General features: G+C 36.2%; 1 protein-coding gene across 1 annotated transcript in view; it reads left to right on the forward strand.

Moving 5' to 3' along the window:
* The window catches only part of Dock11 (dedicator of cytokinesis 11), a 156990-nt gene that overhangs the window by 78778 nt on the left and 55002 nt on the right, over positions 1–23210 (forward strand). Inside the window, exons 30-36 of the mRNA XM_033760270.1 lie at positions 273–384; positions 877–915; positions 2525–2703; positions 7242–7358; positions 9279–9354; positions 16456–16565; positions 18034–18145. Coding sequence (XP_033616161.1) covers positions 273–384; positions 877–915; positions 2525–2703; positions 7242–7358; positions 9279–9354; positions 16456–16565; positions 18034–18145 — 745 coding nt within the window. The remainder of the gene's footprint in view (positions 1–272; positions 385–876; positions 916–2524; positions 2704–7241; positions 7359–9278; positions 9355–16455; positions 16566–18033; positions 18146–23210) is intronic.

A 23210-nucleotide genomic window follows, 5' to 3' on the forward strand; every position in this document is an offset into this window, starting at 1 on the left:
ACAGGTAGGCACTAAAGACGCAAATTTATCATGTAAGGGACATATCAAAATCCAGTTTCTCAGGTTACAGCCTCATCAGCCTTACAACAGGCCTCTTGAAAAAGATAACTGTCTTAAGCCTGCTGTGTTAACACTTTCTTACACATGCTGTGTCTCCAGGTGTGCTTAGAATACTGAGCACTTCTATTGTGAAAACTAATCCTATGTATTAGATTCTGTAAATAGTGAATGCCTACTCAAAATCAGTTAATGTGTAAATTCTGTCCCCTTAGGTTCTGGCTGAATACAAGTTTGAGTTTCTACAAACAATTTGCAATCATGAACATTACATTCCTCTGAACTTGCCAATGGCATTTGCAAAACCTAAATTGCAGCGAGTTCAAGGTATATATTTGCATATTCCATCATTTGGAATTGTTTTTTTTTTCTTTTTATGCTAGTGCTAGTGTAGTGTAATGTTTTCTGATTAGACCAGTTAATTTGAAGGTAATCTCAGAATTGTTTCTATCTGAAGATAGGTCCACTAATGGTATTCTGCATTTCCTTCGTAATATCAGTGGCAGTATTCATAGTATGAAGAAATCAAGTGTGTTATATAGATTGCTGTTTAAACACAGATGTCAGATATTAGTAAAATTGATGTATGTGATACTGTTTAGAATCGCATTTGAGACTAAATTAAGAAATGCATTTCTGCTGAAAGCATCAAAAAGAAATATAAAGGCAGACTAAAATGACAATGTGTGTATACTGAATTTATGAAGTGCTTTCAGTTTTAATCTCCATTGCTAGTTTTATTGAATGCTTTGTTGTGTAGCACTATTCTTATGTTACTATGTTTTTTATTTGTCCCTTTTCTTTTCATATATTAATTAGATTTTTTTTCATTTGCGGTGGACCATTTGACTTCAGTAGGTAGGTTTAACTCGGTTCACTCTAAAGAAGTTTGCTGTTTTTAAACACAGTTGATTTGATGAATGGCTAAGATAAATGGGGGCTTTATTTGCTTTTCAAATCCTCCCTAGCCAAAATGAGTCTTTGGCTATTGTACCTAGAAAGATCTAAAGGACAGTGTGCTTGCTTACTTTTAAAATAAGTTTGAATGTTACAAGAAGATTCAGTTTTCAAATATCTACCCTCAGAAAACAAATTCCTGCTGCAAGCCAGCCTGGGGGCAAGCAATGGACAGAGGGTATCGTTCTTTACATGTGTCTCACCTCTCCCAGGCTTGCCTCCTTCCCTCTGACCCTGTCTAATAGCTACATGGCCACAGTTTTAAAGATGTGATTGAAACATCTGATTGGTTTTATTCAAATCACTAAAGTTGGGCCGGGGATTTGGCTCAGTGGTTCCTCACCCTGCCTTGCAAGCGCAAGGGCCCGAGTTCGATCCCCGGTACCACAAAAACAAAAACATTAATCAAATCACTAAAGTAAAAGCTTTATTATCATTTGCAGAATCCACCCATATAAGGCCCCCTTGGTTAATCAGTTGAAGCATAGAAAGTGACTGAAATTTACCAAAGAGCATCCACAGTGCACGAAGATAATCACTGCTTTGGTCTTTAAGAAAGTATTTTTTAGAACCCTAGTACCTCCAACCAGCCACAGCGTGCATCGCTCACATACTTCCCCTAGTATTTATTGGTAGCAGTGAGGAAGTCAGGGAAAAGAAAGGATGGGCAGATAATCAGGATTTAGGATGTATGAAGTCCTAACTGTATATACTGCATTGTATTGAAGGGACAAACAAATATATTAAAGATATGTCCTTCAGCTTTTTGGCCTAACTAAATTACATGATAGCAGTAAGGAAATAAACATAGTAGAAATCAACGATAAAAATCATTAAACTTGATCACACTCCCCTCTGAGTTGTTATAAGGCAAGTCCCAACCAGGATATTAACATCTGGGATTTAAAATAGATTGAAGGCCTAAAAAAAGATTGAAAGATATAATTTGAAGTGGCGATTATGTGAAATGAAAGATTTGTATTTGCTCAATGATGAGTTGGAGTGTGATGAGGTTTTTTCTTGCTGCTCTCATACTTCGTGTATATATTCAGGACAATATGCAATAATTACTAAAACAGTACATAATACTATTAGAACAACTCAGTCGTCTAGCTTTTCTTTCTGTTCCTGCTTTCTAAGTATAAATAGATAAGTAAATCCAGCACTATATAGAATCATTCGAGTTTATATTTGTAATGCACTTTCTTCAGATATAAAGAAATGTGTGAAAACATTGCCAAATATAGAATCATTTCAGTCCAGATTTTAGGCTGGGATTTCTGAAAGTTCAAAAGAATCTAAGGACTTTATTGCTGACTGAAGTTACCATTAAAGCTATTTCTTGTCCTGTTTTGCTCCTGTTTTGTGCAAGTTTGCATGCTCAGTCTATATGATGAAAGAGTTGCTCAGATTCAAGAATGATAAAAATATAGTTCTTGCTAAGATGATCACTTACTAAATAATAATTATAATATTTTATAAAAGGGTTCTAAATTTCATTGTACTGCAGATTCAAATCTTGAGTACAGTTTGTCAGATGAGTATTGCAAGCACCACTTCTTGGTTGGTCTACTTCTGAGGGAAACCTCCATCGCTCTTCAAGACAATTATGAGATCAGATATACCGCTATCTCTGTCATAAAGAATCTTTTGATAAAACACGCATTTGACACTAGATATCAGCACAAGGTAAGGATGTCCACTGTCCTCAGTATCACATTAGTGAATTTCTACTACGATATTTATTCAAGATAAAATTTACAGCAAGGACCATAATAGAAGCTTTAATATGTATTTTTAAAAATAAATTTTGTTTCTGTTAAAGTCATTAAGTTATAGAAACTGTCCAGGTAACTGTTGAAGAAGAATACTGGTTTCTCAAATCATATATTTATTTTTTGTGCTGAAGATTGAATCTAAGGCCTTACACATATTAAATATGTGCTCCACCACTGAACTGTATACTCTCAGCCTGTCAAACCATAAAGAACGACATAACTGCTTCAGTGGTTTATGATATAAAGTAATTATAAATTTTAAAAAATCATTGGGTTATAGCCATGCACATTCTGTAAAATTATATGTATATTTAAATATACCGTATATCTCTAAACAAATACAGTATTGTTGATTAAGTGGTTAATAATAAAGTACATCAAATAGATCATATATAAAATTTGTAACATAATGTCTTCTTACTGAAAAAAATGTTGTGATGGTGTGTTACTACTAATAGATATAGGTGTACCTGTAACCTTACATACTCAACATACAACACACATAGTCTTCACCTTTAACATGTATACACAAATCTGTTTGGTTTTTTTGTTTATTTGTGGGTTTTTTTGCAGTGCTGGTGATCAATCCCAGGACTTCACACATGCTAGGCAAGGGCTGTACCACTGAGCTACACCTCCAGCCCCATAATCTTATTGACATTAAATCTTGCAGTCTGGAAAATAGTACACTGCAAACTATATGAATCTGGAACAACTTAGCTTACTTTGCTGGTATCCAGTGACTCAAGTAAACATACAGTTTCATAATTAGTAATTTGTCCTTTTAGTTTTGAATATAAACAAAATTATGATGTAAATTATTATGGCAGTTGTTCTGGAGACTTGACTTGGAGATGGATCGTATTCTTTTTCTATAGCATTCCCATTTGTCCTTTAGAAAATGCCTGCCAGTGAATGACATCTATTATTATTTTTTGGGGGGGTACCAGAGATCAAACTCAGGACCTTGCACTTGCCAGGCAGGTGTGGTGCCACTGAGCTACATTCCTGGCCCAATTGATTTTTTTTGTGATATTTTTGGTCTTAGAAATATTGCTAGTTTTTATCATGTGATTCTATCCTAAAATGGATCAGCTCCTTAGCTTTAAAATGTATTTATTGCTTACTACAGTTTGTGTTTTTTCACCCTGTAACTATAATAACATACTCCCACTTGGGATACTTTGCTCTATTGTGTGCCATATTTTTTTTGTGAACGCTGATATTGATAACATAAGTTAAAAGTTACACGCCTGTAATCCCAGCACTTGGGAGGCTGAGGCAGGAGGATCGCTGTGAGTTCAAGACCAGCCTGGGCTACATAGTGAGTTCCAGGTCAGACTCAACTACACAGTGAGATTCGGTCTCAAAAAAAAAAGTTGAAAGTTATCCAGTCAAACCTCTAACAATGCCAGGTATCACCAGGTTCTAGTCAACTGCTACATAATGTGTAGTAGTGGGTAAAAAGATATTATGCAGTGTGGACGAAGACATCGTTAGTTGTGATTTTAAATTTTTCACAGGAACAGTACCAAATGAATTTCCCCCTTTCTGAAGAAGGAAATTGTATTTTTTCCCACTGTCTCTTCAGATGAAAGTAAATGAAAATGGGATTATATCAGTGTCTAACATAGAGGTGGAATTTAAATATTTCACATCAAAAGTTTAGACATTTAAATTTTTAAATTCTGAAAGCAATATGTTTACACATACACTGTGCACATGCAAAGCTACTGTTATCTATAAATAACTTTAACAGTATGCCTGTTTGAGTGTTTGAGGTTTTAGATTATGGAAAAGCTTCATTATCCATTCAGTGACATCCAAAGACCTTTCCTCATTTCTCAAAAGCTTTACACAGGGATTACATGAGTATTGGGTTCTCTCTAGAAGAACCTTGTTTGCTTCATGGGCCTGGTTAACCACACCTTAATTGTAGTGTTTGGGATGCAGATATAAAATTTTCTTTCTCTGTTTGGTGCATAGAGTTCACCAGTGACCTGGGTAAGAGGTCATTTATCAGGTACATTCGAGTAAAACATGTTTCTCATTAGTGATGAGATCAAGGTAAGGGTTGGAAGAAACATTTAAGCCCCCATAATTTCCATCAAGTCCCTTAAAGTGATCTCAAATAAATAGTTGATGTAGAATTATGGAAAACCTCTTTTGAGACCAGATTCCCACCCCCACCCTTTCCAAACACATTGCCGTTCCTAAGCCCCTCCTCTAATGAAATTTTGGAGATATTTTTGTTACATGTTACTTATAAACTGCTTGGAGAGATCTCTTGTTCTACTTATCATGAGACATTTAAGAACAGCAATGTCTAATGCCTAGCATTTGTGTTGGGGTCTATAGTTCCTGTATCCACTACACATGATGTTAACACCTAAGAGAATTGCAGTTTCTATTTCTAGTTGGGCCATGGACAAACTATTTCTAATTTTGTTTCCTTTAAAAAGCAATCTATATACATGCTAATAAATAAAAATTAAAATGCCCCTCTCCCATTCCTTATCTCTATACCCCAGTTCACTTCTCTAGAAACAACTACTCTTGTCAGTTCTCATGTATACTTTTATGTGTGTCCAAGCCTATTGTTCTTTTTCCACTTAACCATGCATCCTGAAGATTAAAGCTACTACATTTAAAAAGAAAAACAATTGCATAGTATTTTATCATATGGATATACCTTATTTTATTTATCTAATTAGTCTTCTTCTTAATAGATTTTTAGGTTGCTGTCTTTTGGTTAGCCAAAATTTGTAGTTTATTTTGTGATGACTGTGCTTTCCTGTTCCTCTCTACCTTAGAGTTGAATTTCTTTGCATAGAGACCACTCACTATCAGAACTGAAGTGGATTGCTTCCTAGAAGCCATAATAAATAATGGCAGTTATAACTTATGGACGACTTCCCATATGCCAGACATTATATTAAATAACTCACACGAATTAATATAATTATTACCATCCCCATTTACCAAAGAGGAATTTTGCTTGGACTTATCAAAATCAAGTGGTTAGTGGTAGGAGAGCTGGTGTCTTTCATTCATGTATAACTCCAAAATGTATACTCTTAACCTCTAGCTATACTGCCTCTCAAATGGACATTTTAAAAAATTAGAGAAGTGCTCCCAAAAAGTGTAGCTGCAGTGGTGACAAATCTTGGAACCAAAGCCATGAAATAAAAGAAAGTAATATAATGAGAGCTGTGTAGCCTCATTAAGAATAAATGAAGATAATTCATGGTAACTGCCTCCAAATATTTAAAGGGTTGCCATGTAAAAGTAAAAGTAGATTTATTCTTTCTAGCTTTAATGGGCAGAGTTATACCAACAAGGAGTATATTTCAACTAAAGGTTGAACCTGAGAGGGCTGGAATTTTAAACAAAATGTACAAGCTAATCATTGTCAGGAACCAATGTAGAGACCACTCCTGCCTCAGGGCAGGATGCCGCACGAAGTTAGTGGTCCTCAGGCTTGTCTGCACATCAGCATCATCTGGTGCATCCCAGACCGACTGAATCAGAATCTTCTGGTGGCATAGCAGTAAATCTGTTAAGAAGGGTCATTGAAATTTACAAAAGAATGTGTAAATGGCCAATGTAATGTGAAAAAGTGTTCAACCTGAAGAATAAATGTAGAGTAGAACAGTGAGGTACTATGGATCTTCTATATTCTGTGGATTGATCAGTTTGCCGTAGAGATCTTATCTGAGTCTCCAGACAAGCTTCACAAAGTCCTGAAATATGGAGGGCAACGTTTATGCTACCGCAACTGTAGTTTTCTCCGATTTAAATGTATAAATTTGGTGAAAAATGACTGTAGCTGAAGAAAGCAAATACGTTTGTAAAAGAGGCACTATGTTAGTTAAGGGAATTAGTGGCCAGCTTTATTTATGTATTTATTTACAAATACATTAATCTCCAAAAATCTTATAATTGATTTATGGTGCCCAGGTCACATTATTATAATTGGAGCATTAATAAAAGCAAAAAGTGTCTCTTGAATGAATGTAGAAATTCACCATTTTTCACTTTTCCATTTACTCATTCATTCAGCTAACGTGTATTGACCAGCTGCTGTATGCCCAGACACTGGGATAAAGCAGTGAACAAGACAGACATAGTCTCTGCTCCCATAAAATTTAACCCTCATTGCAGTTAAAGAACCAGACTAATATCTGCTTTATAGATCGCTACTAAAAACAACCTCTTACATCATAATGTTTGATGGGTGTGCTTTAATTCTGTATTCTGTATAAATCCAAATGCCTACAAAGTTCTAAAGTAATTAGTTTTGAGATTCTAAGTACAGATAGACTCATGCTTTACTAATTTGTTGTGGATAATAGCTCACTTTTAGTCTTATAAATTGACATATAAAACTGTTTATTTGTACTATATATGTATTATGTAGCAATTCAGCTTTTGGTAATTGTTTTTCAGAACCAACAAGCCAAAATAGCACAATTATATCTCCCATTTATTGGACTACTTTTGGAAAATATACAGCGATTAGCAGGCCGAGATACTTTGTATTCTTGTGCAGCCATGCCTAATTCTGTAAGTATTCATGTATTTCTGTTGAGTTTTATCCTGTTTCCTGAATATATTTGTAATTGGGCTTGTATTTGTAAGGGCTCAATCTTAAGAGTTCACTTTTTACTCTTTTATTCCATTTAGACTTTTTCCTAGAGCAGTGTTTCTCAAGTTTTTCTGTGCATATGAATCACCTGGAAAATTTGTTAAAAGACATATTCTCATTCAGTAGGCAAGGGCTTGAAAGTCTGCATTTCTAACAAGCTTTTGGCTATCTGTGGTTCAAGAACCACTTTGAATAACCCAGTTCAAGAGAACACCATGATCCGTTGTACCCAGGGCTTTGTTCTTAAGATCTCCTGCTGTTAACATGCCTTGATATATTCATTCAGTTTGATAACTGATCAAAAGATTTGTCACTTCCAGAATGTTAGACACTGGGGATTAAACTATACCTTCTCCCCTTCCTTTGTAGTCCACTTTCAGTGCTTCTTAGTGAGTCTGTTTTAGCTCATCACAATTGGTCTTTGCTTTCCTTTTTTTTTTTAGAATCTTAATAATGGGAACTTTGGAAATAATCAGTTTCCCATTTGGCAAAACTAACTTTTACCATTGTAATATTAAAATACTCCTCACATAAAACCTGAAAAGTTTTCTACACACTGACCTTAGTTTTGCTTTCTATTGTTTTGGGGTGTTTTTTTTTTCGTTGTTTTTTTTTTAATTGGGGGGGTGGTACCAGAGATCAAACTCAGGTCCTTGCGCTTGCAAGGCAGGCAGTGGAACCACTGAGTCAAATTCCCAGCCCTAGTTTTGCTTTCTAGAGACACATAGAACACATCTGTTCTCACCTCTATAGGCACCCATTCAATATATGCCTTCTAAATTTTTTTCTAGGTGAAATATTTCTGTCATTCCAAACCCTTTACTTTCTTGATCAAACCTTCTGATATTGTCCAGTGTGTCAATTTTTTTTTTTATTGAGTTTATTGGTACATTTAGGGATACAGTACAGTTACATTCATTGTTGGGATCATGTACCTTTACATGGCAAGTCTTGATTCTCATTTTTTTCCCCTTACCTCTGCCCTCCCTTTTTGGTTTTTTGAGACAGGGTCTCACTATGTAGTTCAGACTGCTCTAGAACTCACTGTGTAGCCCAGGCTGGTCTCGAACTCGCAGCAATCCTCCTGCCTCAGCATCCCAAGTGCTGGGATTACAGGTTGCACCACCATGCCTGGCACCAATGTCTCAATTCAAAAATATGTTGCCCAGTGGAATTATTAACTCCTGACCTATTCCATGTCGGTATGGCCCGCCCAAGATCACCTTGGCACTTTGAGTAGCTCTCATACATTGTTGGGTGCCAGGTTAAATTGTGTCCTTTACAGCTGGAAACATCGTCCATGAAATGCCCCAGCTGATGTATGAAGCCTGCCCTAGACTCCTGAGAAAGCACTTTTAAGCTTGCCCAATGGCTTGATTACCTGTGGCACTCGATCTTATCAGTTAGCTGAATTTGGATGCCATATCACCTATCAGGGTGTCAGGCTGGCCTTTCTTCACATACTAGTTCAATACTGATACTCACTGCACCTATATTTGATAGTGATACTATACTCCTCTTTCCTCTGCAGCTCAGGTTTACCTAAGGCTTCTGGTCATACTCCTACTTCTAGCATTGTCCCTATTTCCAAGGAAGAGAACCAGTCCATGTTTAGAGTATGCCAATTACCCCTATCTAGGATTGTCACTGGGCCAGAAGCCTTCGTTACAACAGTATGCTCATAGCCAGTTTTTACAGAGTCACCTAAATACTAAGTGATGTACCTGATTTTAGACTTTCACAGCAAGCTTTAACTTCAAGCTTAGTCTGTTAATTCCAGTTTCTTATCCTGGTGTACAAATCAGTTTAAGTGACACGGATATCACATTCTGTTACAGGCATCCAGAGATGAGTTTCCATGTGGCTTTACTTCACCTACAAATAGAGGAAGTCTGAGCACTGACAAAGACACTGGTAATTAAACCCTGTACATGTTCAGAAATGTATACCAAACTTCTCTGAATTTTTGAAATATTTCATAATAAAACTACATAGCATTATGGCTACTAAAGCCTAATTAAAATCTAACACTTGCAACCATATTTCTTTGCCTAGTTTGTCTGTGTTCAAAACATAGCTTGGTATACTGAGAAAATAGAAGATAATGAGAAAAACACTGGTTTCTCAGCCTCTTATCTTTCACCAATTTTGGGCAAGACACATTCCTTTTCTGGGTCTAAGTTCTTTTTATAAAATTGTCTCTTGAATGATGTGACTTCATGATTTGTGAGGAATTACTTGTGGTTTCATACATAGGAAAATGTTTTCTTTTCTTTACTATTTTTATTGGTACATTTTAGGTATACAGTACAGTCACATTCATCATTGGGATCTTGTACCTTTAACATGACAGGTCTTGGTTCTCATTTTTCCCCATTCTCCTAGCCTCCCTTCCCCACTGCATCCTTCCCTTTTTACAAACAATTTGTTTCAATTTTTTTCCTTTTCTCTTCTTTTTTCTCTTCCATTTTTATCTTTCCCCTGCCCTTCCCATTTGCCCAATAACTTTAGACCTTTTCTTCCTATTACAAAATATCAATTATACATTTTTACCCTTATTTACACTTTTAGTTTATCACACCAGAGAAACTATATGGTATTTACACATATGCGTCCTATTAATTTCACTTAAGAGTATGTCTTCAATGTGCATCCACTTAGCTATAAATGTCTCTAGTTTCTCATTCTTTATGGCTGAGTAGTACTCCATTTTATTAAAAAAAAACACATCTTCTTGATCCAGTTTCCAGTTGATGGCCAATTGGGCTGTTTCTGAGCTTTAGCTATTACAAACTGTGTGGCTATGAACATGGGTGAACTTATATCACTGTAGTATGATTCTTTTAATTCTATTGGGAAGACACCCACTAGGGCAATAGCTGGGTCAAATGGGACTTTTAATCCTAGTTGTTTAAGGTATCTCCATATTGATTTCCACAGCAGTTGCACCAGTCTGCATGCCCATCAACAATGGAGAAGGGTTCCTTTCTCCCCACACTCCCCCAGCATTTGTTATTGGTTGATTTCTTGATAGCAGCCATTTTTTCGGGATTGAGGTGGAATCTCAGTACTGCTTTCATCTGCATCTCTTGAATGACCAGTGATGTGGAACATTTTTTCATATATTTATTTTCTGCTTTTACTTGTTTTTCTGAGAAATGTCTGTTCATTTCAGATGCCAATTTTTGAATTGGATCTTTATATTGGGGGAGCTTGATTTTTTGAGTTCTTTATATATTCTAGATAGTAGACCTTTGGCTGATGAACAGCTGGTAAAAAATATATTTTCCTACATTGAAGGTTGCCTCTTAGCTCTGTGGGTGGTTTCTCTTGGAGTGCAGAAGCTTTTTAAAAAGATAAGATCCCAGTTGTTGATTCTTTGTGCTAGTTCCCGTGCTACTGAGGATTTGTTCATAAAGTCTTTTCCTATGCTAGTGTCTTCAAGAGTTCTACATAGATTATCTTCCAACAAGTTTAATGTTTCTGTTTTAATATTTAGATCTTTAATCCACTTGGATTTTAGTTTAGTGCATGGTGAAAGATAGGCCTGTAGTTTTAATCTTTGGCAAGTTGAAATCCAGTTTTTCCAGTTTTTCTTAAAGAGGCTATCTTTCTTCCACTGAGGATGGTTGGCTTCTTTGTCAAAGATGAGGTAGCTGAGTGTGTCTGGAGTTGTTTCTGCATCTTTTATTCTATTACACTGATCCTCAGACCTGTTTCTTTGCCAGTACCATGCTGTTTTTAACACAGTGGCTTTGCAGTATAGTTGCAAGTTGGGGATTGTGATACCCCCTGTCATGTCTCTGTTGCCTAGAATGGCTTTTGCTATTCTAGGTTTCTTCTGGTTCCAAATGAATTTTTGGATTGTTTTGTCTAGTTCTGTGAAATATACTGTTGGGATTTCAATAGGGATTACATTGAATCTGTATAGCAGTTATGGAACTATGGCCATTTTCACTATATTGGTTGTTTCTATCCAGGAACAAGGGATATCTTTCCATTTTCTTATATCTTTTTCAGTCTCTTTTAGTGTTGTAGTTCTCAATGTAGAGGTCTTTTGCTTCCTTTGTTAGGTTAATGCCTAGATATTTCATTTTTGGGATGCTATTGTGAAAGGAATTGTTTCCCTAATTTCTCTCTCAATGAGTCTATGTGTATAAGAAGGCAGTTGATTTTTTGAGTGTTGTTCTTGTATCCAGCTACTCTACTTAATCTGTCAATTAAGTCTAGAAGTCTTTTGGCAGAGTTTTTTGGATCTTCTATGTAGAAAATCATACCATCAGCAAATAATAACAGTTTAACTTCTTCCTTTCCTATCTTTATTGCTTTTCGTTCTTTCTCTTGTGAAATTGCTGTGGCTAATGTTTCCAAAACTATATTGAACAGGGGTGGTTATAATGGACATCCTTGTCTTGTTCCTGATTTTAGTGTGAAGGTTTTCAGTTTTTGACCATTTAGTATGATGTTGGCTGTTGGTTTTTCATAGATAGCCTTTATCAAGTTGAGATAAAGACCATCTATTTCAACTTTCTGAAGGGTTTTTATCATGAATGGGTGTTGAATTTTGTCGAATGCTTTTTCTGCATCTATTTAGATGATCCTATAGTTTTTGTCTTTGACTCTGTTCATACAATTTATTACATTTATTGATTTATGTATGTTGAACCATCCTTGCATCCCTGGGTTAAAAGCAACTTGCTCAGTGTGTATGATCTTCTTCATGACCCTCTGTATTTTGTTTGCCAGTATCTTAATGAGGATTTTTGCATCTCTGTTCAGTAGGGAGATTGGTCCGTAGTTCTCTTTTTTGTTTGGGTCTCTTCACTGGTTTTGGAATCAAAGTAACACTTGCTTCCAGGAATGAATTTGGAAGTATTGCTTCCTTTTCAATTTCATTGAAAAGTTTAAAGACTATTGGCAGTAGTTCTTCTCTAAATGTTTTGTAGAATTCAGCAGTAAATCCATCAGGACCTGGGCTTTTCTTTGTTGGTGAATTTTTAATTGCATTTTCAATTTCACTGATTGTAATTGGGGTGTTTAGAATTTTTGTGTCTTCTTGGTTCGACTTTGGTTATTCATATGTATTTAGAAATCTGTCCATTACTTCTGTTTTCCATTTTATTAGAGTACAGGTTCTTGAATAGCTATTAATAATGCTCTGGATATCTGCTGGATCTGTTGTGACTTTACCTTTTTCATTCCTAATTACAAGGATTTTATTAGGATTTCATTCCTAATTACAAACCTTTTGGCTAAGGGTTTATCAATTTTATTTATTCTTTCAAAAAACCAACTCTTCCATTCATTAATTTTTTTGTATCCTTCTCTTAGTCTCCATTGCATTGATTTCTGTGCTAATCTTTATAATTTCCTCCCTTGTACAAGCTTTTCTTTTCTCTTGCTGTTCTTTTTCTGTAAGCTTAATATTCAGTATTAATTAGTTTGTTTATTTGAGCTCTCTCTGTTTTCCTAGGGTGGGCATTCACTGGTATAAATTTCCCTCATAGAACTGCTTTCATTGTGTCCCATAGTTTCATGAATGTTGTATTGCCATTATCATTTATTTGTAAAATTTGTTTAATTTCTTCTTTAATACTCTCTGTGACCCATTGAGTGTTATTAAGTTTCCATGTTTTTCTGAAGTTCTTGCGGTTTCTTTTGTTATTGATCTCCATTTTATTTGCACTATGGTCTGATAGTATACATGGGATAACTTCAACTCCTTTGCATTTATTTAAATATATTCTATGAGGGCCGGGGATTTAGCTCAGTGGTTCCGCTGCCTGCCTTGCAAGCGCAAGGACCCAAGTTCGATCCCGGTACCAAAAAAAAAAAATAATAATAAATAAATAAATATATTCTATAAGCTAGTGTTTGTTCTATTTTGGAGAATGACACACGTGCAGCTGAAAAGAATGTATATTCTGATTTTGTGGGGTGAAACACTCTGTAGACATCTGTTAAATCCATTTGTTCAAAAGCTTGCTTTAGTTCTAATATTTCATTGTTGGGTTTTTGCCTAGATGTTGTGTCTATTTGTGACAGTGGGGTATTTAGTTCCCCCACTATAATTGTATTAATGTTTATTTGGTCTTTCATGTCCCGTAATATTTGTTTTGTATGGTTGGGGGCATTAGTGTTTGATGTATATATATTTATGATTGTCATGTCTTCCTCTTTGTTCCCTTTAGAAGGATGTAGTGACCTTCTTTGTCTCTCTTAATTAGTTTTGGTTTGAAATTTACTTCATCTGCAAATGAGATAGCTACCCCTACTTTTTTCTGGGTTCCTGTCACATGGAACTGTGTTCCAACCTTTTGCTTTCAGTCTATGAGTTTCTTTTTGAACTAGGTGCATTTCTTGCATATTGTTGGATTTTGCTTCTTAATCCATTTTGCCAGTAAGGCCATTAACATTGATGGTTATAACTGATATATATTGACTTATCATCATTGTGTAGCATCCTGTTGTTGGCTCTTTTTAATTTTTCCCCCTCTCCCTTTAATTTCTTGCCTTGCCTGCTGGTTTTGCTCTGTTGGGCCTCATGGATTTGTGATCCTCATTATCTTTTTATAGGATATAATTTAGAATTGTTTGGTGTGCTGGTTTGATATTCGTGAAGTTTCTTAGGTGTTCTTTGTCATGGAAGTATCTTACTTCCCCATCCATTTTAAAACAATGTTTTGCAGGTTGGAGGTTGTTTTCTCTTAAAGCTTGAAATACCTCACTCCAGGCTCTCAGGCTCTCCTTGACCTGAGGTTTTGTGCTGAAAAGTCTGCTGTGATTGTGATGGGCTTTCCTTTACATGTGATTTATTTCTTTTCTCTAAGTACTTGCAGTATTATGTTCTTCTGTTGGGTTTCTGGGATCTTGATTATAATATGTCTACGTGCAGATTTTTTTTTTTTTTAATCATGGCTCGTTGGAGTCCTATATGCTTCACTTATCTGTATGTCAAATTCTTTTGCTCTGTTTGGGAAGTTTTCTGTCTTTAATTCTGTCAACAGATTTTTTTTATGTCATTTATCGTTTCTCCTGCTTTTTCATGGACTCCTATCAGTCTTATATTATTCTTCTTTCTATCATCTAGGAGCTGTTGGATTGATTTATCATATTCCCTTACTATTTTTAAGAGATCCTTCTTTTTATGGTTAATGATCTCCATCCTGTCTTCTATATCTGATATCTTGTCTTCAAATTGCCTCAGTGTGTTATGTAAACTTTCAATAGAGTTTTTAATCTCCTGGATATCTGTTTGAATCTGTTTCATGGATTCCATTTCTTTTCTATGTTGGGCATTCATGGTTTCTATTTCTTTCCTATACTGGTCATTCATGCTTTCTATTATGGTCCTGAGCGCATGTATTTTTTTTTTCCTGTTTCTGTTCTAGTCTCTAGTCGTGCCATTCATTGTTCTCACCATCTCTGTAGTTATCTGGGAAATTATTTCTGTTTTGAATTTTTCTAGAGCCTCATTCATCTATTTTGTTACCTCCTGTGCTATTAGTTCAGGGTGTGCAGGTGGTTGATTATCAGACTTTTCCACCTCATTTCCCTAGAATTTGCCCTTGTTAAGCTGGAAGTCTGTGTTTGTGCTTGAGCCTTATTTGAACGTCTTCCCATTTTTATTTTTGTTGTTGGTACTGTCCTCAGTTTGATACCTGGGTTAATACTTTGATCTTCCTGTTATAGCTTATCTTTAGGTTTTGAGTCTCTAGTTACTCTGAGGCAATCTCTTTTTTTTTTTTCATTATACCAGGAAGGACAACTGACTAGATCAATAACAACATCTTAGTCCAAGTGATACAATCAACAACATAAAAGCATTAAGCACAGCTTAGAAAATGACAATTTGTGGTAGTTATTAATCTGTCACCTTTAACTGTGTGAATTAAATCAAAATCAAGGGTAGATCTCAGGACAGTGGCCTTTATGATCCCCTCCCCTGTACTTTTGTGGTGTGAATCCCGGTCCAAAACAGCCAGGAGGACAGAGGTGCAGTGGAGGGCTTTGGTAGGCTGCTCTGCCTCTTACTGGTCTGCTGCTGAGGTTGGGCAGCTGGGGTGCGAGCTGCAGGCCAGCTCCAGGCAGTTCTGCTTTTTACAGGTCTGCTGCCGAGGTCAGGGCAGCTAGGGGGAGAGCTGCAGGATAGCTCCACGCAGTTCTTCCTCTTACTGGTCTCCATAGCAAAGTGGTTTTTGTTTTTTGTTTGTTTGTTGTTGTTGTTGTTGTTGTTGTTGCTTTGGTACCAGGGATTGAACTCGGGACCTTGCACTGCAGGGCAGGCAGTGGAACCACTGAGCTAAATTCCTGGCCCCCATAGCAAAGTGTTTTGAGGGCTTAAAAAATTGCTAAATCTTTACTTGGTTTCTTAGAAATTTTTATATATAGTCGATAAATTTCACATTTTACATGACCAAGATAGGTTCCCTTTATTCTTGCTTAAAATAATCTAGTATATGTATTTTTTTGTGTTTTGAGACAGGGTCTCGCTATGTATTCCAGGCTGGCTTTGAACTCGTGATCCTCCTGCCTCAGCCTCCCAAGTGCTAGGATTAGAAGTGTGCACCACCACACATGGCAATCTAGTATTTTTGTGTATGTGGTGCAGGGGATAGAATCCAGGACTTCATCCCTTTCAGGCAAATACTCCATCCCCAGGCCACATCTCCAGCCCCTGTACTTTTTTTTTTTTTGGTAAACCATTTATAGTTTTATTAAATCTCCAACTTAATGAATACTACTTCTTAAAATATAAATATTTACCACTTTTCACAGAGAGAACACAAAAACACAGACATGAATATGTTTAATAATTTATCAAAAGAAACAACAAAAAATTAACTTAAAGGATTTGTATAAGGAATATGTTTTAAAATGTTTCAATTTTTAAATTGCATTTCATGAATCTGTGAAATGCATTTTTACCTACATTATCAGTCCTAGTATTTACTTTTAAAAATATTTTTGACCATTTCTCCTGTCACTAATAAGGACTTGGATTTTTTTTTTCAGCTTATGGGTCTTTTCAAAATGGTCATGGAATTAAGAGGGAAGATTCAAGAGGTTCTCTCATCCCAGAAGGAGCAATAGGATTTCCAGATCAAAGTAACACTGTTGATAATGTAAGTACCTAAGTATGTATACTTAAGATAACCCTAGTGATGTGTTAGACTAGTATAGTCTTACTTTTTATATAAATATTTGTTTCTAGGGCCGGGGATTTAGCTCAGTGGTGCCACTGCCTGCCTTGCAAATGCAAGATCCCAAGTTCCATCCCTGGTACCAAAAATAAAATAAAATAAATAAATATGTGGTTCTGTATTCTCATTGTCCCTCCTGGATTTGTAAAAGGCCTCTCATAATTCTTGGCTATTTTAGCCATCCCTTCCTATCCTGAAACCTGGTACTTGGATGTCTTTGTTTTTTAAAATACTATTTACATTTATTATTCATCTATCCATCCATTGTGACAGGGTCTCACTATGTCATTCAGACTAGGTTTGAACTCCTGGGATCAAGAGACCCTTCTGCCTCAGCCACCCAAGTACCTGGGTGTATAGGTGTACACCATCATATCTACTTTACTTGGCTATCTTAAACTATTTGTAGGAGACAAAGCATTCATTCATAGTCAAGCATTTTGACTTTGAATATCTTCTTTTACTCTAGTACCCTCTAACCTGTGCTAGAGGGGGAGGGTTTTTCTTCTCAATTTTTTTATTAGTGCATGTTTGTGATATGTAGCAAATACATTCCTCATGGTGGAACTGGTATATATATGTATCTTGATTTTTTTTATTTCCTCTTTCTCCCTCCTTTCCCATCATCAGATCCTTCCCATTTGATATAACCAAGTCTTTGATTCATTGATCCTTTGGGTTGTTTTTTTTCAGCCTGAATTTCATTAATTTCCATTCTGACCTTTATCATTTCTTTCATTCTAATAGTTTCAGATTTGAATTGTCCTTATCTTTCTAGGACCTCACGACCTTGAAGTGCATTTATTTGGTTATTTATTTGGGATCGCTCTATTCTTGGAGTTTAAAACATGTAATGTGCCTTTTCAAGTCTAAAATATGTAAAATGCCTTCTCAATTAAACAAAGCACATCCTGGCAGGATTCATTCAGCCTTTTACTTCTTTGTAATAGAGCAGTGACATTAATTTCAGTGAAAAAAATTAGATCCCCAAATTGATGGTCTCAGAAACCTGGCATCACTCAATTAGATTATGTCCTTCAAGGGCTGGGGATTTAGCTTAGGGGCACTGCGCATGCCTTGCAAGCACAAGGTCCTGAGTTCAATCCCCAGTACTAAAAAACAAAATGTCCTTCAACACAAGGCATATAGAAGTTAAACATGCACAATATTCATGACTGTATTCTTATGAAAACTTGAACATGATTTTCAGTGGTATTACTAGGTCCTATATCAACAAAGACTCAGCCCATTTACCTGCCAGATGTGGTATAAAATTTAGACTTATGTTTAGAATTTTCCAAATAGGACTAATGATGCAGTTATTGAATTTAAGGTTGTAGAAAACTTTGTTATTAAATGTGTTTCACAATGTACTGTCTTTATACCGCAGACCCAACAGAATTCTACAAGGAGTAGTGTATCCCAGTATAACCGGCTGGATCAGTATGAAATCAGAAGTCTCTTGATGTGTTACCTATATATAGTAAAAATGATTTCTGAAGGTGAGTTACCAACGTATTCAGCTTGAACTCTACCAGTCCACCCTTATAAGTTCAGACCATCATTTGTAAGTAGAGCATATAAACATTAGAAACATCTTTGGAGACTCTGACCTTAAATATCCCTTAATATGAACCTTAAAATAAGTTCTTGTTAATCATACAGGTTTGATCATATGAATTTTAAAATAATTTTATAAATTCATACAATCATACAATAGTTTTTGAAGTGCTAAACATTTTTTCATGCAGAGTATATAATTCACTAAATGACCAGAATAACAGGAAGGAAACAATAACCACAATTCATATTTAATCCTTTAGTTTTTATTTGGCCCAGGATTTTGAAAATCAGAAAGAAAACACAGGATTAAGTTCTCCAAGGGTAGGGAATGCTGTCATTTCTTGTAGCATCACTGCATGGCACTGTCTGATGTCAGGTTGTAAGGCTGCTCTTCTCCTTGATGTAGACTACATTAGTTACTAGTATTACCAATTTCTCTTTATGCTATATGATGGAATATAACAAGGATTTTCATAAACTGCATGTCCTCTGGAAGTAAAATCATATTATCTTATTCTCAAATGCCACATTAATCTACAAAATTCCCTCCCTCTTCTTTTCTCAAAAAATGTATCTACAATAAGAACATAAAAGTCACCTGGGTTAAACATTACACAGTACATGCATGTATTGAAATATCACATGGTGCCTTATAAACATATAGTTAAAAAATAAATTCACAGTGGTTGCGCTGCCTGTCTCGCAAGCGCAAGGACCCGAATTCGATCCCCCGTACTAAAAAATTAATTAATTAATTAATTCACAATAGGGCTAGGGCCATGGCTCAGAGTAGAACACTTGCTTAGTATGCAGAGACCCTAGGTACCATTCCCAGCATTGCAAAAATAATAAAGTAAAAATAAAAAGGCACCTCGTACTGACCACCATACTCATAATCTTTCAATTATTTTCTATTTTTTGTGGTTTTTTAATTTAATTTTATTTTTTTACTGGTGCTAGAGATCAAACCCAACTGAGCTAAATCCCCAAGCTATTTTTATTTTTAGTAAATAACTGCTTAAAATATTTTTATAGTAATGCAGGATATAAAGACGTAACTTGACAGCCAACAAGTTAAAAACACTGAAATAAATCATTACTTAGATATGAATAATAAATTCTAAAGTACACTAATTAAACCAAAAAACCTTGGAATCTTAAAGTTCCAGGAATGTACTTTTAGAGGAGTAAAAGTCAAAGATTACATTGAGGCTATGTAATGAGTCTTCATGTTTTGGAAAAGAAATAAGTAAAGGGAGATAATTTTTCATACTGGTAATGTTTCATTCCCGGAAATAATGGATTGAACAACTACTACACTCACAACTTACTGTTTTTATCTTCTCTCAAGTTTAAAAGTAAGAGAATATGGAAATTGACTACTAATGTTTATAGGGCTTCTTTGTAGAGCCATGAAATGTTCTAAAACATTTCATCACCGTTTGTGGTGGTTTCACAATGCTATGAATATAAACTATTGTATTGTCAACTCTTTAAATGGATAATTTTGATAAATTCTCTCAATAAATGTTTAAAAAAATACAGACACCAGCCAGGTGTGGTGGTGGACCCCTGTAATCAAAACACTTGGGAAGTTAAGACAAGAGGATTGCTGCAAATTTGAGGCCAGCCTGTGTTACATAGTGAGGTCAAAGCTAGCCCGACACACATTGCAAGACCCTGTCTCAAAATAATTAATTAAGACACCCAAAAGATATACAAAAGAAAACATGACAAATAAAAATGGATGGTAATAGCTGGGCCTGGTGGTGTGTGCCCATATTCCAACCTACTCAGGAGCCAGAAGCAGGAGGATTTCGAGTTTGAGCCTCTGCTGGGCAATATGGTGAGACTCCCCATCTGAAAAAGAAAAAACTAGGATACTGCTACAAATTAGAGAAGGGAAAAGAGGTGAATGCAGATGAGTAACTGATTACTTCTCACCTCTCCACTCCTGTACACACAAATTCTCTCTCACACACAAATTCACATACATACACACAGACACTCTCACACATACACCACATAACATGCTAACCAGAGACAAGTCTCTGGCTGCTTTTTTAATGCCATGGTCAAAACCATGACTCTCATTTCTTGTGAACTTTGTAGTTCTTCTTCTTGTAAATGTTGACATCGTTTTCTCTGCCAAATATTTGATCGTTGTTAATTAGGTTTTTCTCTCTTTTTGACTAGGATATAGTCTGTGTTACATCTCCTCTTCATCTTTTGTATGTATAGTCACACTATGTATCAGCAAAGTCAGGTCCATTTTATTCTGAAAAAGATCTACTTCTAGATTTTCATTTTAGTTACTTTTTCTTGTCCAGTAAATATTCTGCTTTAGTCTGTGTGCTTTTAAATGTCAGGCTTTTACAAGTCCACACCCTTCAAACTTCTCTCCTTCCTGTCTCTTTTACTGGGTTATAGACAGTACCAACTTTAATATCAAGAAAAAGATGGTCTACCTGTACGCTTTCATATGGAAGTACAACAGCGATTCCGGAGAATGACTGTCCTCTGTTTGTAGCTGTATTTTATTAACTGAAAACAATCCACTACTTCAAAGTCTTAAGAGTCTTTTGCCACACACATTTCAAGTCTTACTGCCTTGCTGAAAAAGAGATGAGAGTCAGGAAGTATCAGTTATAATTACACAGTCTGAATTTACAGGAAAACTCCTTTTGAAAAATAAAGCCTCTTTCCCAAAGAGAAAAAAGGAGAAGCTACTTTTTTCTTTTACTGTAATTGACTTTTCTTTTTGGTGTATGCTTCAAGACACTCCCGAGTATCACTTTGAGGTTTATTTGCACCAGAACCTGCACGTGTAGATTCATCCTTCAAGGCAACTTGTGCACTTGGACGTCTCTCAGTACTACCATCTTTCCCAGAAACCTTAATACTGCTATAGAGGGAATGCCAAGTGCTGATCATTCTTTCTCACTAGATTTTGAAGTAGAGTCCAAAGACAATATATTCAAACAAGGTGTTTCCTTTTTCTTTGTAAAAGTGGGACTCTGGGTTTTAGTATTACTAGGCATATTTTCCTTTGAAGTTTCAGGTACTAGCTGAGTTGGTGGGACACTTCCTGGGGGAAGAGAGAACGCATACCAAGGGACTTTATTGTTTGTTTCACATTTTTTTGTGGAGTATGTTTTTGTGGCACTTGTTTCATGTTTCCTTTTTAGTGAGCTAATTTTGTCTTCAGGAAGGTTTGTGACACCAGACCCCTTTTGAGCACCAAGTGTAGATAATATAGGAAACCCTGCAGATGACTTCTGGCAGGTTCTGCCTTCTGTGTCAGGCTTGCCATCATCATTACAGGGAGTTTTCTCAAAAGAGGTCTCAGACACTTTAATATCATCTCTACTGAATGGAATTGGAATCTCTGGACTTTGTTCCAGTTCCATTTTAGATCCAGATTTCATCTGTTCTGTATGTTGTACGTTTACTGATTTGACAGCCCCAACGATTTGAGTTACTTGTGTGGGGTCATTGACTTCAAAAACTGATTTAGTCTTTCCTTTACAAAGAATGAAATCATCATCAATATCAGATGAGGAAACATGAAACTGTTGCTGTCTCAATTCTATTTTTGCAAAAAGCTTTTTATTTTCTTCTCGTAATTTATTAATTTCTACATTGAGCCCAGAAATAAACTTAAGATTTAATTGTTGCAGATTATACATTTCTTTCTGCAGTGTATTCCTGTATGATTCATTGATTTTGCAGCGGTCACATTTTTTTGCGCTTAACTGTTTTCGCAAGTCACTAATGGTGCTATTGAGGATTTCATGCTGTTTAGTCAGCTCTTTAATTTTGGCTGTGGAGTCTGCCTGCCTTCTATCTGACAAGTGCTCTTCCCTCATACTCGTTAGTTTTGCCTGTAAACGATGTAGATCTTTTTCATAGACCTCTTTTAGGTTTAGCCATGCCTTTTTAAATGTTTCAGATGCCAAATCACATTCATTATGCTGTAATTGGTCTATCTCTGAAGAGTTATCATTTCCCCTGTCTCCTTCACCCAAGTCGCCTGCCTCCATCCTGACCGGTGATTTGGAAAGAATGGAAATAAGTTTCAGGGGCTAAAGCGAGCCTCAACGGGCTGCTACAGCGCTCACCCCTTCCACCTTGTTTACAGACCTTGAAAGCTGCTTTAGGTCACCGGGTCTGTAGAAGACGTGTTCAGGGATGAACCGAAGGTCCCAATCTTTCTGGGAAAGAGGCGACAGGTTTTTATTGGGAAAAACCAGCGCGCAGGAAATAAACGGCTCCGCAACAGAAAATGGCGCCTGGCTGGCTGGCGGTTGACAAGAGGCCGGTAGCCTAGTGAATTATGGGAAAGCTTTGGTTTCTCTGGGCAGGACGAAACCAAAAAGCACGGAGGGGGGATGACCATTAGTTTACTTTTTGAAGCAAATCAAATTCGACTCGGTTTTAATATTTTTATACTTAATGATCAATATTTCATAAACATTGAAAATATCAATATTTATGGTCTAATAAAACAATCGAAAGTAGCTAAGCCAAAACCTCCCGTGCTCCCTCACCCACCCCATAAAACCAACATTGTCTTGTCCTCCAACTGTCATTTAAGAAGGGTATAATCTGGTTGGAGATTAAATCATTTTATCTATTGTTCGCGATAGCTGGAATATTATTAAATTTAGAGGAGGGTCTGCTGGTACCATTACCTACATCCGAGTAGGATTTTTTTAAAAAAAGGAATGTAAAGCGGGGTGGCATCAAAATTTTAATTTAAGATCTCAGTGAGTGGGTATGTTAGGGAAGTATATGAGATTAAAGGAATTTCTCTGCCTAAAATAATAACTGCATAGCTAGATAAAAAAGAATAGAATATCAGTTTATTGGCTGGGTGTGGTGGCGCACGCCTGTAATTCCAGCACTCGGGAGGCTGAGGCAGGAGGATCGCTGAGTTCGAGACCAGCCTGGGCTACATAGTGAGTTTCAGGTCAGTCTCAACTACATAGTGAGACCCTGTCT

This window comes from Fukomys damarensis, unplaced genomic scaffold, assembly GCF_012274545.1.
Source record: "Fukomys damarensis isolate Sample0158 unplaced genomic scaffold, DMR_v1.0_HiC HiC_scaffold_39, whole genome shotgun sequence".
NCBI lineage: Eukaryota > Metazoa > Chordata > Mammalia > Rodentia > Bathyergidae > Fukomys > Fukomys damarensis.